Source organism: Pipra filicauda, unplaced genomic scaffold, assembly GCF_003945595.2.
Source record: "Pipra filicauda isolate LSUMZ 115617 unplaced genomic scaffold, ASM394559v2 scaffold36_size6622888_pilon, whole genome shotgun sequence".
NCBI lineage: Eukaryota > Metazoa > Chordata > Aves > Passeriformes > Pipridae > Pipra > Pipra filicauda.
In genome coordinates, this window is record NW_024104498.1 from 52,794 (window position 1) to 69,654 (window position 16,861).

Genomic DNA, 16,861 nt, shown 5'->3' on the forward strand with positions numbered 1-16,861 from the left:
TGAGCCTAAAATCAACTCTTCCATGGGATGGTGCATGATTTTCAGGCCAGGCCACTGTGTCCAACGTGGACTTGCCATCAACAGAAATCACTGTCACATCTGTTTGAGCTCCAGACTTAGAAGGGAAGAATTCAGTCACAAGTGCATCTGACACCTCATGCCAAATGCAATGTCACTTCTGTGGTTTACAAATAATGAGTTCAAATTTCTGTGCTTGATTACATTTACTGTTTCCCATACTGGTGGAAGCCTAAGCATATGCAGAATACGAAATGTTCTCACCGAGGTAAGAGTCTTTGAGCCAGCAGAAGAGTTCTAGGGAGACTAGGATTTTTTGTTCATGCAGAACAAGACTCAGCTGACTCCAAGGTGGAGCTATTCTTTGGCAAAGATCCAGCTCCTTGTAGGAGGAGTTGCTATGTAAAAGATTAAAAAAAAAAAAGTAAAAGTAATATACAAATATCCAGCATGGGTAGAGATCAGTCTGCATGTAATACACTTAGTACCTAATTCGTGGAAGGAAACAAAAAGGCCGTTTGTACCTTCCCAGTCTGTTGTTTATTCAGTTGAAGCACCTTCTGGCCATGGAACACACAGCTGAGAACTCCTGACAGCACCTCTGCAGCACAGAGGCCAATTCTCATCACTGCCCTGCTGTACCATCTTAAAGAACAGACTGGGATAAACACAGGGCATGTGTAGAATTTGGGGAAACATGTTGGGAAGGGGTATTAATGTGCTGATTCAGAAACAGCATGACTATATGAAAATATATTAAGCAATGCAGTATGTTAACTATTCATAAGATATATGTCTTGGGAGAAGACAGGAGCTAATAGCCTTAGGGTTTCCTCTTGATCATTAGATCTCTGCTTGGTATGTGCTATTTTAGTAAAAAGAATGAAAAATGAAAATCTCAGGGGAAAAAAAAGGGATGTAGATGGTTTCATAAAGCTACATTTGTTTTACTGTATAATAAACAATTAAAACTAATAAGACAAATTGTTGACTTCAGATGGTTAGAAAAAGACTAACACATAATTGACCATATTGAACATAATTGACCATATTGCACAATCAAGTGTACTAGTCTTTATTTGATCTGGTGAGGACTCCGTGATTTCTTACTAATATATGGAAACTAAAGTTACAGCACAACAAATTAAGCTTTCTTAGGAAACAGTACTCTGATCCCTGTTGACTGCAGTATAATGGAGAATAAACTGAATCTGTGTAGCACATGGAGGAGGTTGCACTGGCACATTTCTATGAAAGCCCATTACAAGTCACATGTATGTGTCCAATGTCAGCCTTTGTTATCAGGGTAACAGGACAGCACTCTGTTCGTAGTCAGCCATAGTTACAGCAGGCCACATATTATTTTTCACTGAAAAAATTCCTCCTAACTGTAGGAAAGGAAAGGTATCACAGACCTTAAAATCCAGAAGTTAAGGAATTTATCAGAAGAGTTTCTTCTACAGGATTTCTGAGGTTTATGGATTGAATTATAATATAATTATGTGTAGCACTGTGAATCTGTTGAATGAATGTAATACTTAGAACTTCATCTTGGTACTTTCTACCAACCATCACATGACTTCATGAGGAAAGAATGAAGACAATGGATTAATTTCCAGATAAAAATACATGTGGAAAGTTCCCTTGAACTTGAATTGAGAAAAATATATTAAAGAAAATAGTAGCTGTTCAAGTAGTACTGTGACGCAATGATCTTAGAGGTCATTTCCAACCTAAATGATTCTCTGATTATTCAGTTTGTGAAATTAAACAGTTTGTATCTATTAGATATGTGTTATAGATTATTATATTTGTAACAAACAATACTTCTTAATTAATTGTATGAATAAAAATTAAGGAGAAATGCTTGCATCACTTGAAAATTATGTTTGCAATGAAAATTCTGTAGGACTGAACAGTTTCAGCTGGAACGTGTCATCTGGAGGAGCCAGGCTGACAAATCACTTAGCTATACATACAGCTTATCTTTTAGTCACTAATGGTCAAATGCCAACCTAATCATAGAATCACAGAATGTTAAGGGGTTGGAATGGACCCTATAGATCACCCTGCCATCGGCAGGGATGCTCCCACTAGACCAGGTCGCTCAAGGCCTTATCCAACACTGCCAGGGTTGGGGCATCCACAGTGTCCCTGGGCAACTTGTGCCAGTGTCTCACCACCCTGACAGTGAAACACAAGCTCATTTAAAAAAATCTAACTAGGCAGCAGTAAGCTTGCTGGTTCTTTGACATTGCCTTGAGGACAAACTTTCTACACTAGCATGGTTACTGCTGATCTCCATGGACAAGGTTAAATCATCTCAGATGCTATGTTGAGGCCAGATGCAGTAAATTTTCCTCACTCTGTAAAGTGCTTCTTTCATACACAAACAAAAAACCTCAAGCTTACAAACTATCTGTGCTGCTGGATAAGAATTTGACCCAAAAAAAAGTCTTTACAGGGACCACGTTGCCTTTTAAAACAGATGGAATGACCTGTAATTTGGTCAGAATTTTGCACAAACAGGAGTGTTAAGGTGTATGCAAAAAACCATTGTAGTCTTCTGTGCTAAAACATACCTGCTTTATATTAGTGTGGTAGGATTTGGTGGGTTTCTTTTCAAAGACAAATGTCTTTTTAAGAAAACAAAAGGAATGTTTCTATAGATGTGCTTTTCAAGTTGCACTTAATTGTAGCAGACTAACCCCATATGACCAGATGAAATAATAAGTAGTATTTAACTGAGAAAACCAAGAGACTCTCCTTGTATGATTTTTTTTTGATAAGGAAGCAGAGCACGTACTAATCTCCTGTAAATGAATTTCGTGTTTGTTTCTTAGTGTCATGCCCTTAAAAAAAGAGTATTATTATGCTGTGAAGACATTTAGAAATAATTTGTTACTTTTATTAATTCCTTTAATATCTCATTTGCATTCAGGTGGTAACCTGTTAAAAAGTGGGTTTTGTTATTCCTGTTGTAAGAAACATAGACAATTATGTGACAGTAAATGTTTATCTGCTAAACGTAAGTAATGGTTCTATAAACACTTAAGGGAACAAACCAAGTGAAAAATGGCAGTGGACATTTCCCATATGAAGATTAACTTCTTAATTTGTGTTTTGGACTCAGCATTTGCCAGTATTTGTGTTAAATTGTACAGAGTTTTCCTGTACGCAGGCAAGGTCATGCTTTTCTCTTGTTCCTCTGCTGTTAAATCTGATAGAAAGCAATAAAGCTCTTAGATTGCAATTTGTGACAGGAAACATGAATTTGTGTCTTTCTCCACAACAGGAGCTCTTGGGAAACCATGTTCAGTAAAAGCACAGAGGTGGTGACTCCTGAGCAACTGCAGTGTTGCCAACGAATAGTACAGCTTTGTAAACGCTGCCTGCTGGTAGTTTACAAATACTCATCAGATTCAAGAGGATCCCCAACTGGGATTAGGCACCACTGGGATGATACAAGGTATAAATTTGAATATTATAAGTGTAATGGATAGTATTGGAACAGGTTTCAGTCTGTGTTGCTACCACTCCACTTTTCTTTAAGCCTGCTTCGCTCTGTATTTAAGGAAAAAAAAAAGCAAACTCCCCAACATTTCCCTTGCTCCTGGGTTTCAGTCATTCCAACCTCAGCAGCCCACTTATGAAGTGCTACCAAAGGAAGACTTGATACACAGATCTTGTGTGAAAGTGCACTTATTAAACTCTTGATTGCCTGCTGCCTAATTAGCTGCAGCAAAGGCTTTCCATAAAGTGAACTGAAAATTTCCTTTCTTCCCCTTCTCAGATCCCTCAAAGTCACTGTTTCCAGATTTGCATTCCTAGAGGTATCCTAACATGTCAGACACTTGTGGCTCCACATTCGCAGTGGGATGCTATAGGGGCACAGCTCCAGCCCAGGGTCAGGTAAGTGCCATCTCATTTACTGTATTGCACAGGTTTGCAAAGTTCATTTCCAAAACCTATAGGCTGAAAGGTTTATTATTTCATCTTACAGAGCATAAATATATTTTCAAACCTTGCAAAACAGCATCATATAGTAAAAGAATTATTTGGCACTTACCCGATTCTCCAGTGGCTGGTTTAGTTCTCCAACTGGATACAACAGGGATTATAATACTGTCAGTACAGGGATTACTGGAAATGCTCCAACTGTGGAAGTCATTGATTTGGGATTAGACAGTCATAGGTGGAGAATTAAATATCAGTTTCAAATTACTTAGGTTCCAAATTCTATCCATAATGGCAATTTTAATTATTGTGTATATAAACTTACCAATGCTTTGTTTATATAAAATGTCTTATATATATTATTTCATAGAAGGGCTTTATGAGTTAAACATTATGTGAAAAGCAAACTTTTGATATATTATCTGTTAAACTTATTTTATGACTTAATTGCTTACTTGATATAGCTCAGATTAGTTATTTGATACACTGAACCCATTTGTTATTGACATGCGGATCTTAAGACACTCTAACTTAATGTAAAACCAATCAGAAACTGAATTTGTTTGGTCACAGCAAAAGTAGAAGTATGTTAGCCACAAACCAAACCATATTCAATATTACCATCTACTCAGCTATAGCAGGACTATGGTAAAGTCATTTGGATTAGCTAAGACTAGAAAATCTTCAACCTTGAAGTTTTTATTGCTTTTACTGTTAATGCTGCAGAAAATTTTACATCATGACCAACCACAAACTATTCAAACTGCTCAGATTAATGTGCTGCAGCTAACAGCCTTGCATTTGGAAAGCAGTGAAAGGAATGGTCCAAGAGAACTCTCTCATCTCCAGTTTCTGTGTTTCTTTGGATGCTTGAAGGGAATTTATTCATAAATTTCACAGGGTAGAGGAATTTAAGCCCTTTTTATACGAAGTATCAGTAATGGAGTGTCATGACAACTCTGATTGATCTAAGTTACAGTTTTTATATGTCTCCACAAATGTTTCATCTATAGCTGAGTACAACAATATGCTATGTAACTGATATTCTGAATTTGTGAAATGAAGGATACATATGGAAATAAATGCTTTTACCTGTTATGGTCCACAATTGTAAGGTAATGAAATATTTTTCTAGAAATGGGAAAACCACAATACTATTTCACTTAGGTTTCTGTTTTTAATGAATCTGCACTATTAATAATAGTCTTCTTGACTCGCCATAAAATTGTATGGTGCAAGAAAAGATCAGAGTATAATTCAATAAATGTATAGGAAGTAAATTTTTTCAAGACTTTAAAAAATTTAATTTGAAGAACTTCGTTTTTTCTGAGCACTAACCAATTTTTTATTTTGCCTGTGATTAAGAAAGAAAGTATGTGAAACTAAAGCTTTCAAATATTACACATGGGTACCTCTTTAGCTGAGAAAATTTATTTGTATAGGGAGAGAGAAAAAGATAATGAAAGCTGAGAACAAATTAAATTTATTCTGAATCCTATCTCCTAACTGTAAATCCACTGTATGTCATGAAGAATACAATGCTCCTGAATAAGAGCATTGAAATGTTTATTAATGACACTTTTTTCATCAAAAAATTAAAAGTGTAAATAAAACAATGGAAGAGCTCAAAAAATATGCCAAAATCTCTTAAAAAATTAGCTAAAATCAAGCTGTATAAAAAGTCAGACTTTAATATTTATATAAATTCACCTGTGTTGTCAAATTAAAAAAAACCCCAGAACATCTACTGCTCGGTCCTTACATGTTGCTAAGTGATCTTATCTATGACATGGCAAGTAACCCTGGGGAGTATCAGAGTTTTTTACTGTATCATCAGGCAAAGGCAGGACTCGGGCTGGTGGCAGTGAACTGTCAAGCTCAACATCAACCCATTCCAAATCTGACTTTATTTTTTTGCAAATTGTTTAAAAATATATTGGTGATAATATTTTATAATAAAACTTTTTCTCAAGCTTAAGCAAACCTCCTGTGTACATTTGCTCTGTACAGTCTCCTGCTGACACTGTGGTGCTGTTTCTGTCCATGTGATCAGTCTTTTAACTTATTCATCATTAGCCTGTATGATTCACTAGAACTGTACAACAATTTTTAAGCAATGATTTATACAATTCCTAACGTTGACATAATTAAATGTGAAATTCTAATTTAGTATGGATGTTATTTTTGCACACTTAACTGTGCTCATCTAATGATTTCTACAATTAGGTAATTATACCATGAAAATATTTAAGAATTAATATTAGGCATACGATAAACTATTGTTTGTAGTATTATATGAAATACAAGCTATACAGTTGCCTGAATTTAAAAGATAAATAGTCGCTGACGTGAATTACGAGGTGTAGCATTATTTCTTCCTTTACAAGAGTAGTGATGATAACATGTCTATTTTTAGAGAATTAGAGCTGGAAACCAAAGCTGAAAATCTTTTTTCTCCTCTAATAATTTTTTTTTTTATGAATTAACTTTTTATAAGCTGTTTAATGCCACTTGCAGTTTTTGCCTAGTCTAAATTAAATAAATAGTACTATAATAACAAACACTATTGGTCGAAGTATTAATTTTTGGTAGTAGTGTTACGCAGGGTTTCATTGTTTATTTATTAGATGGCTTGAAACATAAAGGTCTAGAAAGCTGTTTGGTCCTCATACAACATTTTGAAATTTTGCAAAGAGTTTCTCAGAGTTTAGATTCCTTTTCTGAGTTAGCTTGTGCCTATTGCCCTCCGTGTTTTATAAACAGTATTTACTGTACCCAGTTTCTTGCATACAACAATTATAAGGTATGGCGCATAAACATTAATTCTTTTGCTCTTGAGTGTTGCTTTGTCTGTAAACTCTGCTATATTTTTCATATCCTTTCTAGGTATTTTTTGCCAGGACCTTCACTGTTCATCCTGAAATCACCCTCATCCAAACTTAGCTGCAGTTCATCTGGAATGCCTCGCCCTAACATTTTGTTCACACACAGATACAGTCACTTGTGAAGTTAAAGGAAAGTTGCTGTTTGTAAATAATAGCACCAATATTTTTTTTTCAGTTTAAAATTTGTGATGAAGCTAAATGTAAACACTGTTATATATTTCCTACCATCATATTATAATAAAATTTAGCTTAAAACCTACTGTAAAAGCATAGCTTTTCTGGGAACATAATAAATCTTGTTGTTTACATACACATGTGAATGTGTAGATCTTGCTAGGTTTATAAGTAATTCCTTCCTACTAGAAATGTTATTTTTGCTGCAGAATATATAAAATGGAATTGATCTTGAAAGTTCTATTACAGTATTACATTATTTTGTAAGTATAATACTTTGACTTGAAAATTATTTATTGTAAACTATATTATTTATTGTCTCAAGTGTAATTGATCCTTTAACAAGGCAGATAATTAAAAAACTCTAGTAGAACAGTAAAACTGTAACAGGCATTGAAAATAATATGATCAGTTCTTGGACATGTTTAAAATAAAAGCCAAAACTCTGTAAGCCAAACCTAAAGCAGACATATTTTTATTTCTCCTCTGAAATGACAAGATCTATTTAATGCTGCTATTTTTCTTAAAGGACACGATATAATATCTTTTAGCCAAAGCAAAGGCATCTAGTAGACAAACAGTAAAATATCAGTTAAGCATTGACTTTCTAACTGCATTATTGTGATAAAATGGAAGCCAATGTTTGTTTCCAGATTTTTGGTCCCATTACCCATACCCTGTGCCTTTAGGTTTCCTTTGGGAGCAGGAAGTCATCTCCAGCTGCCCAAGCATGCATAGTGCACAGTTCTTCTGTTTTACTGCACAAGTGGTAAAGCAGACATTTTAGGAATTACTGCAGCTGTAATGTATTGTTTCAAACTTAACCTAATTGGTTTGTTGTAGTTTTTAGCATGCAATCCAGTACCTCCTGTGGAATGTAGCCTTGCAATGGACAGTATTTTCTACATTGCTGACATGGTTACATGTTGGAAATGTAGTTCATTTGAAAGCTCTCACTCAGATCCAGCTTCCTGGGGCTGGCTGAAGGGCACAAAAATAAAACAAGCCAGAGCAGGAACTTAGTATTAACAAGATTTGTAGCCTGAAAACATCATTCAGGTTTTGCTACATACAGCCATTCATCCCACTCAGCATTGTGTCATGTGAGCCTTATTCATTATAGAAATAACTATTAAACAAATCAGTTAATCTAGATTTAAAAATTAATTAAGTTTTTTAACTGAGTAAAGAACAGAGTAGTTATTATTTACCAAAGACTTGTGTACTTACCAATCATTTAATCCTGACATGTGTTTGTAAATTATTGATGTATTTCAGGTATACTTAAAAAAATAATTTGGGGGCTACTTATCCTCAGGAGCAAGTATGTTAATAGTTTTTGATATCCAGCAATTTAAGACAAATTTAAGAGACTTAAGAAATTTGAGATTGAAGTTGTATGGAAATGCGTTGATTTTGGTTTTGGTTTTGTTTTTGTTTTTACTTTAGTCATAGGATATATAAAACTGGGAATTTGGGTGAGATTTTTGATGCCTGTCTGTAGTGCCTCAGCTCTACAACTGCAGAAGACTATTTGTAAACAATTAAAAAACTCTCTTGAGATTAGCCAGATAAAAGCAGTCTTTTTGTCTGGTGAAGTCTTTTTAATTTTTGTGGTAATATTAGTTCAGTAATATAACATGTTTGCATTAATTGTATATCTCTTTTGGTCCATACAGTGACTACTAAAGCCTATCCTGGTTATCTGTAAGACCTAATAAAAGCTGTAAATTTTCTCTCCTTGGAGAAGGCTTCCATTGTATTCTACTTTTGGCCATAAGGATAAGATCAGCTTCCAACCTAGCTTGCCAGACTCAAACAGAGCTTAGGTAGGACGTTCATATGTCTTTTTATTTCCCCCCCCCCTTTTCCTTTTTATTTTTTAAATTTCATTATGATTTCTATTCTCAAATGCCAGTGCTGGGCCGAGTCAGTCTGTACAGAACACTCTGCCAAAAGAAAGAGGGCTACTAACCATACCTATGCAGTATGGCCAGACTTGGGAAAAAAATACATTTAGCATGTACAAAAGTGGAACAGACAGTGGTTTACGTCTGACATTACTTAATATATTTGTATTTCTGATAACCTTTCCTGAAGTGGTCCTGTGTTCCTACTAATGTGTGAACCGATACCTTCAATAAAGGTCGCGCCCCCTTCGCTGCCCCTCAGAGCCGGCGCCTGCGGGCTGCGGGTCACTCGGGCTGCCCCTGGAGCCAACCCCGGGCGGCGCCGCAGGTGGGAGCATTTCCCCCTTTGCTGTGCAGAGCAGCAGCATTCCCTCTGGGATCAGAGCGCTGCTCCTGGGATCAGAGCGCTGCTCCTGCTTACCTGGGTCTGGCCCTGCAAGGGCTGCCGTGGTGGCACCTTCAGCCCGGTGCCCGCAGGTGTGCCCCGCTCACCTGGGCCCCGCCAGCCCAGCTGTGCTGGGGAGCAACAAACTGACCCAAGGCGGAGCTGAGGGCAGCGCCCGGAGCGCCTGTCGTAGTGCGAGCGGAGCTCGGGCGTGCTCCCACGTGCTGGGGGAGCGGTGAGAAGGGACGGGGCGGGGACAAATGTTTGCAGGGGTTGATCTTTGCCTACTTAAGGGAGGGCGGAGCTCAGGGGCTGTTGTGCAGCGCGGTGGATCCCGAGCCCACGGGCCGTGCCGTGTCCCGAGCGGTTCCCGCGGGCCGCACGAGCGCCCCTGAGGCGGCGGGAGCGCCCCGGCTGTGAGGGGTCCGGGCCAGCGAGGAGCTGCCTCGTGAGGGGTCCGGGCCAGCGAGGAGCTGCCTCGTGAGGGGTCCGGGCCAGCGAGGAGCTGCCTCGTGAGGGGTCCGGGCCAGCGAGGAGGCCTCGTGAGGGGTCCGGGCCAGCGAGGAGCTGCCTCGTGAGGGGTCCGGGCCAGCGAGGAGCTGCCTCGTGAGGGGTCCGGGCCAGCGAGGAGCTGCCTCGTGAGGGGTCCGGGCCAGCGAGGAGCTGCCTCGTGAGGGGTCCGGGCCAGCGAGGAGCTGCCTCGTGAGGGGTCGTTGCCGCGGGCAGTGCCCTCCCTGCCTCCTGGAGCCGAGCCCGGCGCTGCCCCGAGGGAGCCCCGCCAGGAAGGCACCGCGGGTAAGGGGCGGCTCCGCGAACAAGGGCCCGGTGCTTGCACTGCCCCAGCGTGAGGGCAGGAGGGGCACCTGTAGGGGTGGGTCAGAAATGCCGATTAAGAAGCATTACAAAGGCTTCACACGTTATTTGAGGTCCGAAGAGCAAGGAAAACACGTTTTCGAAACCGTTGCTTTGATGGAGCCATGTTGAAAAAAACGCCACTCGAAGTACCTCGTAAGGGCCCCTGTTGGTAGATCTCGGCCTCGAGTTAGTGTGCTGTCTAGACAGGAATGTCTTATCCTCGTCATGGGAAAATTAGTCTCTAACTGTTGATTCTCTGTGCAGGAAAGTAAACAAATTAATTAGCTTTTAAAATTACATCTGAATGGTTCCTTAGCTGGTTCTAGGAGTTCTAGAACAAATTCATTTTTATATATAAAACCTTAAGTTTACAGTTTATGATTTACCCCATATATTGAAGTGAAAATACTGCAGATGTGCCCAGATGGATCTGGACAGGCTGGCTGGGCCGAGACCAACAGTATGAGGTTCCACAGGGCCAAGTGCCAAGTCCTGCTCTTGTGTCACAGCAACCCCTGCGGTGCTATGGGTTTGGGAGAGGGGCTGGGAAGCTGCCCAGTGGAAAAGGACCTGGGAGTGCTGGTTAACACCAGCTGAACATGAGCCAGGAAGGCCAAGGGCATCCTGGCTTGTATTAGAAATAATACAGCCAGCAGGACTAGGACAGTGATTGTCCCCCTGGACCGGTGAGGCCACACCTCGAGTGCTGTGTCCAGTTCTGGGTCCCTTGGTTCAGGAAGGACATTGAGATGCTGGAGTCCGGAGAAGGACAGTGGAACTGGTGAAGGGTCTGGAGGGTAAGTGCTGTGAGAAGCAGCTGAGCTGGGGTTGTTTAGCCTGGAGAAGAGGCAGCTCAGGGGTGACCTTATGACTCTTTACAACTCCCTGAAAGGCGATTGTAGCCAAGTAGGCATGGGCCTCTTCTCCCAGGGAACTAGTGACAGAACAGGAGGACGTAGTCTTAAGCTGCACCAGGTTCAGGTTGGACATTAGGAGGAATTTCTTCACTGAAAGGGTGATTAGATGTTGGAATGGGCTGCCCAGGGAGGTTGTAGAGTGCCCATCCCTGGAGGTGTTTAAGAAAAGACTGGATGTGGCACTCAGTGCCATGGTCTAGTTGACAAGGTGATGTTTGGTCACAGGCTGGACTTGATGATCTCAGAGGTCTTTTCTAACCTAAATGATTCTGTGAAAAGAATGAATTGCATTGACAGTTATAATGTGTAATTAGGTGTTAGCAAGTATAAGTATCAGCAAGTTAGCTTTGCATGCATTGTTAAAACAATTAACTTGAAGCTTAAAATGGGAATCTGTTTCCAGGAGGAAATAATTTGCTGTTACATGGCATGCTTACTGGAAAATCTTTCACTCCAGCATTTACTAAAACATTTGTAATTTTTTCTGTATGTGGTAAAATTCACATCTATTAGTTGCTATTCTGCATCTATGTTCTTTGTTCTCTGCCAGCTACCCCTATGCAGTTCCCTACAATGTTGAAATCTCTTGTTAATATAGAATAGTCTTTGTTAGGCTGTAAACACCTGTAGCACTTTAGGACTCTTAAGGAAATGAGGTTAATTTTACCATTTACATATATGGAATGAAAGATTCTGCTTGTGGAGGATCAAAGCAGGTGTATTCCTGGTGTTTTTTAACATATCCTCATTTCTTCTTTTAAAACAAAACAAAAACCAAAAGGCGGTAATGAGAACTCATAATATTGAACTGAGTACTGTGCTCCTTTCACCACAGATGCTTTAGCTTATACTGTGAAACAGTGCAGTTAAGAGTGCTGTGTGCGGGCCCAAGCGCTCTGGATGAGTCAGCCTGCTCTCTGCGCCGTGGATCCGAGTGGAGCCTGGGCCTGGCTGGAATGGTGGCTGACACAGGTGCCCAGTGGCTCAGGTGGCTGCACAGCAGTCGGTCACACTCCGTGTGGGCCCTGTCAGGAGTTAGCAGCAGCAGCAGGAAGGGGAGAAGAGCGTAGGGAAGTGACCCCTACCAGCCTTTCCTGCTGTGCCCCCACAAAGCCACTGCTCCCAGCTTCTGTCAGCAGTTCTACTGAGCACCCTCACACGCTGTGCCACTCCAGTGAGGTTTGGCAGCACGGGCAGTCCACTCGCTGCACAGCACTGGCTTTGAAGGCTGAGGGTGAAGTAGATTGGAGCCCAAAAAGGATATTAGAACTAAAGAGATCTGGTGAGGAAAAACATTTTCCTGGAGAAGGTTTCATATTGAAGGTTTTCCTTGTGCCCACCTTTGTGGAAATTACTTACTCTGTCACAGCAGAACAGACTGTTTCATATAATGCTATATATGACTTTTAAGTGAGTGGCATAGTGACCATCTGAGCATCTGTATCATTATACCCACTCAGTTGTTCCTGCCACAATTCCCCACAATCCGCTTTCTTGGAAGCTTCTCAGAAGGACATAGAGGGCCTTATTTTCTAAATAGACCCTTTCGATTTCAAGATAAAAAAAAAAGTAATTCAGTACTTGTATTGAAAACTTCTATGTAGTGCACAGATTTCTTCATCAGACTTGGTATCAGAAGCCCTCTGGTTGTCCTTGCACAAGAGGGAAGGGATTAATTTATTTTGCAAAGGGAAGTACAGCTCTGAGTGACACACAAGTGGACTCAGCAGTGGTGCATCTGGCACAAGAACAGACAAATATGAGAACTCAGTATGTGTCTCCAGGAGTGTACACCTGTGCCCTGAGCAGCCCTTGTGCGTAAGCACCTCTCTGCTCAGTGCTGAGTGGTCTCTGGCTCAAAACTGAAGTTGCTTCCTTGCAGCTCTGACACTGCTTGTGCTGCCAGTCTAATGAAACATGCAGCTGCAGGTTTCATTAGTTCTAATGTTTGTTTGCTAAACTAACTGATACGCAATATCCCTTGCAAAGGCATTAAATTAGTCAAACAACTAACCACTGCCAATGAGAAGTGCAAATTGTCCTGTGCAAACATCTCTACTTTTCTCTGGTAACTAATGAATTAGGGGGCACTGTGCAGTGTAGACATATTTTTGTAATAGGCTATGTTGATAAACAGTTGTCAGCTGCAGTCTCAGAGATCTGGCAGTGCTGGAAGAGTTGGACTTTCTTCCATCCCACCTACCCTTTCCTGTTCAGCCCTACTAGGTGATTGCAGGTGTTCTGCTGAGTCAGGCCATGGGGCACACAGCCTCTTCCCTCCCCATGCAGGGTTTGTCCTCTTCGTGGGAGCGAGCTGCTTTTTCCCAGTTGTGTAGGGTTCAAGCCATCTGATTTCCTTTATTCTGATTCAGAGAATGCATAAAGTAGCTGCATCAAAATGGCACAGTATGCTGTGGGGCAGTTTAACTTCAGTCACGTCGTTTGGTTGCTTTGGTGTTCAATACATTGTGCAGCCAGGAACAATTGAGACAGCTTACTGGCATAGTAAAAAATATGTTCCTCTGGCACTTAAAACAATTCTACTAGTATTGGTAAAATGGACCTGGCAGCACCTTTCCAATCTTTAAATTAGTTAATCTGTGGGATGATTTGCCAGGTGAATCAGCGTGACTGCCTGAAGCTGTGGTTGGGTTATATTCCTGGTGCACTGAGCTCGACTCTGTGGTGCACCCAGACGGAGTTGGTGCTTACCTTTACTTTTGTCTGCAGTGGTTTCAGTGTGTGCGTTCCTCTCCTGTCACCACACCCTCTAGTTTTCTTTTGAAATGGGACGGGAACCAGAAGTGGCTGTGACATGTCTTTTGACATCCTGAGAAGCTAGATGCTTTCCTGCACTAGTGTGCCACTGAGTGTGACAGTACTGGTCACAACCGGTGAATAATGGGGACTTAGATAGCAAGGGAAATTTTCTGAAAAGCAGGTATGGTGCAGTAGTTTTATCCTTGCCACCTTACAAGCTGTTGGTATCTCCCTGCACACATTGTTACAGCTGTCAGTGGCTGTCCACTGTGGGGAGGAACGCAGACTGTTCTTTTGAAGCTGTGGCACTTTGCAGTTTTTCTTCCCTTTCTTCCCTCCACCCCCAGCCTGCTCAAGTAGAGGAAACAGTAAGCTTTGTATATCTTAAAGCTTCCAAATGCTAACTAATCTGGATTTGAGGAAAAAGCTTTAATAGCAGTATGCATCATCCTGTGATGTGAATCAGTGTTCAAACTATCCCAGTATACCTTCTTGTCTATGTTTGAATACCACTCTTTTGCTAGAAAACATATTTCAGTTGCCCAGATGGTATCCAATTATTATACTTTTTAACACCTCTGCCTGTTATGTCTTCTTTCAAGTATACCAATTCAGGTGTTATTAATGATAATGGAAATCCTACTTAGGATTAGAATGCTGAAGTAATTGGATATCTGCTCTTACCTGAGAAACACCCGTGCTGAGAAGAGGCTGGGCTCTCAGTCAAGATTTTGCAGTGATAGGATTTCTTTCACAGTAATTTGTTTTCTCCTGTACAGGCTGGAACAGCACAGTGAGGATAGCTTTACTGGCTCTTGTGGTCAGTTCAAGTAAATAAAGTTGGTATATGCTTTTCTTTGAGTTGGCTGCTGTATAACCTGTTCTGCAACTCTAGGAGGACAATTGTATATCTTTTTTTTTATATCAACAATGATAACAACATCCAGTAACTAATATGCATTGTCATGTCAGCACTCTTGTTATTTAGGAATTTGTATCTCACCTGAGTTGCAGTTTAGCTTGCAGAGCCTCAGCAGGAAGTATAACACTGTACTGTAATTATTTAATCAACACTAAATTGTACTTTCCTGTGTTGTACTGTTGTGTTTTATTCTTTTTAAATAAAATGTCATGTCTGTCAGAAGCAACTCTGCTTTCATTGCACACCTACAAGTGAACCATCGCTCTTCAGTATAGTTAATAACTAGAGTCTAGCAATGCTCCCTTCCTGTGTCTGTACACCTATAAAATTTAATATCAACTGTTGCTATTTTGTGGGGAGAAGTGGTTTCACAGGTTGGTCATGTTGCTATTAGACTACTGAGTGTTGAGGTTATTTCTACTTCGGGAACTTTATTGTGGAAATCTGAAAGCCATGGAGCCCCAAGGCCCTGCAGGTTGTCACTGTCATCCTGCCAGGGCAGTGTGTGTGTCACCTCCCGTGCTCAGCAGGTGTCAGTCCTGTCCCCGGTCCCTCTGCACGTGCAATGTCACTGCTGTCCCCTGTCCCTCTGCACGTGCCATCAGCGTTTCCAACAGCAAAGCTGCTCTTGGGCTCTGTGTCAGGCAGGGCTTGGCAGCCGCAGAAGTCCCCTTCCTCCCATTCCTCTAACGCTGGCCTTTGTTTGTGTTTGGGTTGTCAGTCTGCGCGGGCAAGCTTATAAGAAATAATCTTCCTTTCTGAGCAGGGAGGGCTGTCTTAGCCTGCAGGTTATGCTTGTTCAAACACCAGTGAAACAATCCACCTTCAGCTGCAAGCCCGTCGGCACAAAGGACTCGATTTTTGTGGTGCCGTGGCAGTGAAGGAATTACTTCAGCACTACCAATGATGAGTTTTTCTTACCTACTATTACTTTTACTGTTTTATTCAAAATTGATTGGGGAGATTTTTTCCCAAGTTAAATTTTCTTGTTGCCAAGGTCAAGCGAGAGAGCAGTCTGGCAATAATTACCCTGGCCTTTTTGTACTGGTAATTATCGATTCTGGGAACATTTTCTTCTGGAAGCTTTAATTCCTGTTAACACCCTTTAATCACATAATGCAAATGACCCTACCCCTACCTAATTTAGGAGCTATTCTTAAGACAGCAGTAGTTTTCCACAAATTAACGTCAAGTAAGGTTTGTTTTGTTTGGGTTTGTTTTGTTTGGGTTTTTTGTTTTGTTTCTTGTGTTATTTTCTCAGGTGGAATGTAAGGGCCAGCAGCATTTGTGCAACCAGATATTGTCAGACAGTAGTTTGAGGAGTGTTCATATAGAGGAAGTCTGAGAGAACTGGGCTTGCACCAACCCGGGTCAGGGCTGGTCTGCTGTGCCCTCGGGTGACCAAAGGCACAGCCAGCCCTGCCCTGCAGCTCCTTCTGGGAGCTCTCAGGGCCGTGGGAGCCCTGGGCAGTGGAGCTGCTGAGACATGGGCTCGGGCAGCAGGGGTGAAGGGGTTTCAGCTCGCAGGGTCAGGCTGGCAGGTTGCAAGGAAATTTGCCCTGATGGTTCCTGGAAAACAGGAGGCTTTGGGGTGAGTTCAGCCAGGCTCCTCTGGGTTGTGATACTTGTCAGGCTGAAGGCTTTCAGCATCAAACCTGTAATTATTACATACAAAAATACAAATCAAAGGTGACCTCCTTAAGTTTTCTCTTTTTTAAAAGCAGTTGCCTTTCCTACATTTTTGAGTTGTGTGGCATCATATGAAAATTAGATTTTTAGTATCTTTTATTAGCATAAAATATGAGTGTTATTCAGGAGTCTGAAATGTCACTAACACGTAACTTGCATGAACTAAGTATGTCACAGATAATTTGCAAACCTAGTACATGTAATCTTAGTGATATGGGATACTTACAGTTGTTTGGAGGAGAAAAAGGTAGATTATCAGAGGTATAGAAAAGCTTAAGTATTTTCTAATTACTGCTCTAGTTAAGGAAGAAAAACCAAACTCTTCCTGGGCTTTCCCCCCCAGAGGAGTTCTCTAGTTTAAACCAGTAATTGCAATTAAGAACATCAAC

At 41.0% G+C, this 16,861-nt stretch overlaps 1 protein-coding gene and 2 long non-coding RNA genes across 7 annotated transcripts in view; 2 read left to right on the plus strand and 1 right to left on the minus strand.

Annotated features, from left to right (window-relative positions):
• TTLL7 (tubulin tyrosine ligase like 7) overlaps window positions 1-8,780 on the plus strand; it is a 59,218-nt gene extending 50,438 nt beyond the window's left edge. For 2 of the 5 annotated variants that reach the window (XM_039384697.1, XM_039384701.1), the window contains 2 exons: window positions 3,314-3,487; window positions 6,862-8,780. In XM_039384697.1, coding sequence (XP_039240631.1) covers window positions 3,314-3,487; window positions 6,862-6,982 — 295 coding nt within the window. In that variant the 3' untranslated portion in view covers window positions 6,983-8,780. Of the gene's footprint in view, window positions 1-3,313; window positions 3,488-3,811; window positions 3,931-6,861 lie in introns of all 5 variants that reach the window. The other 3 variants (XM_039384700.1, XM_027728102.2, XM_039384698.1) reach the window with 2 other exon arrangements.
• Window positions 187-9,823, minus strand: LOC120323904. The gene is made up of 3 exons (XR_005564826.1): window positions 9,366-9,823; window positions 4,088-4,176; window positions 187-416 (listed from the first exon to the last, which is right to left on the minus strand). It is a non-coding gene; the product is annotated as an uncharacterized LOC120323904 (long non-coding RNA).
• A 58-nt stretch (window positions 9,824-9,881) lies between these two features.
• The window catches only part of LOC113991631, a 79,245-nt gene continuing 72,265 nt past the window's right edge, over window positions 9,882-16,861 (plus strand). Inside the window, exon 1 of the long non-coding RNA XR_003541970.2 lies at window positions 9,882-10,124. This is a non-coding gene — a long non-coding RNA (uncharacterized LOC113991631). The remainder of the gene's footprint in view (window positions 10,125-16,861) is intronic.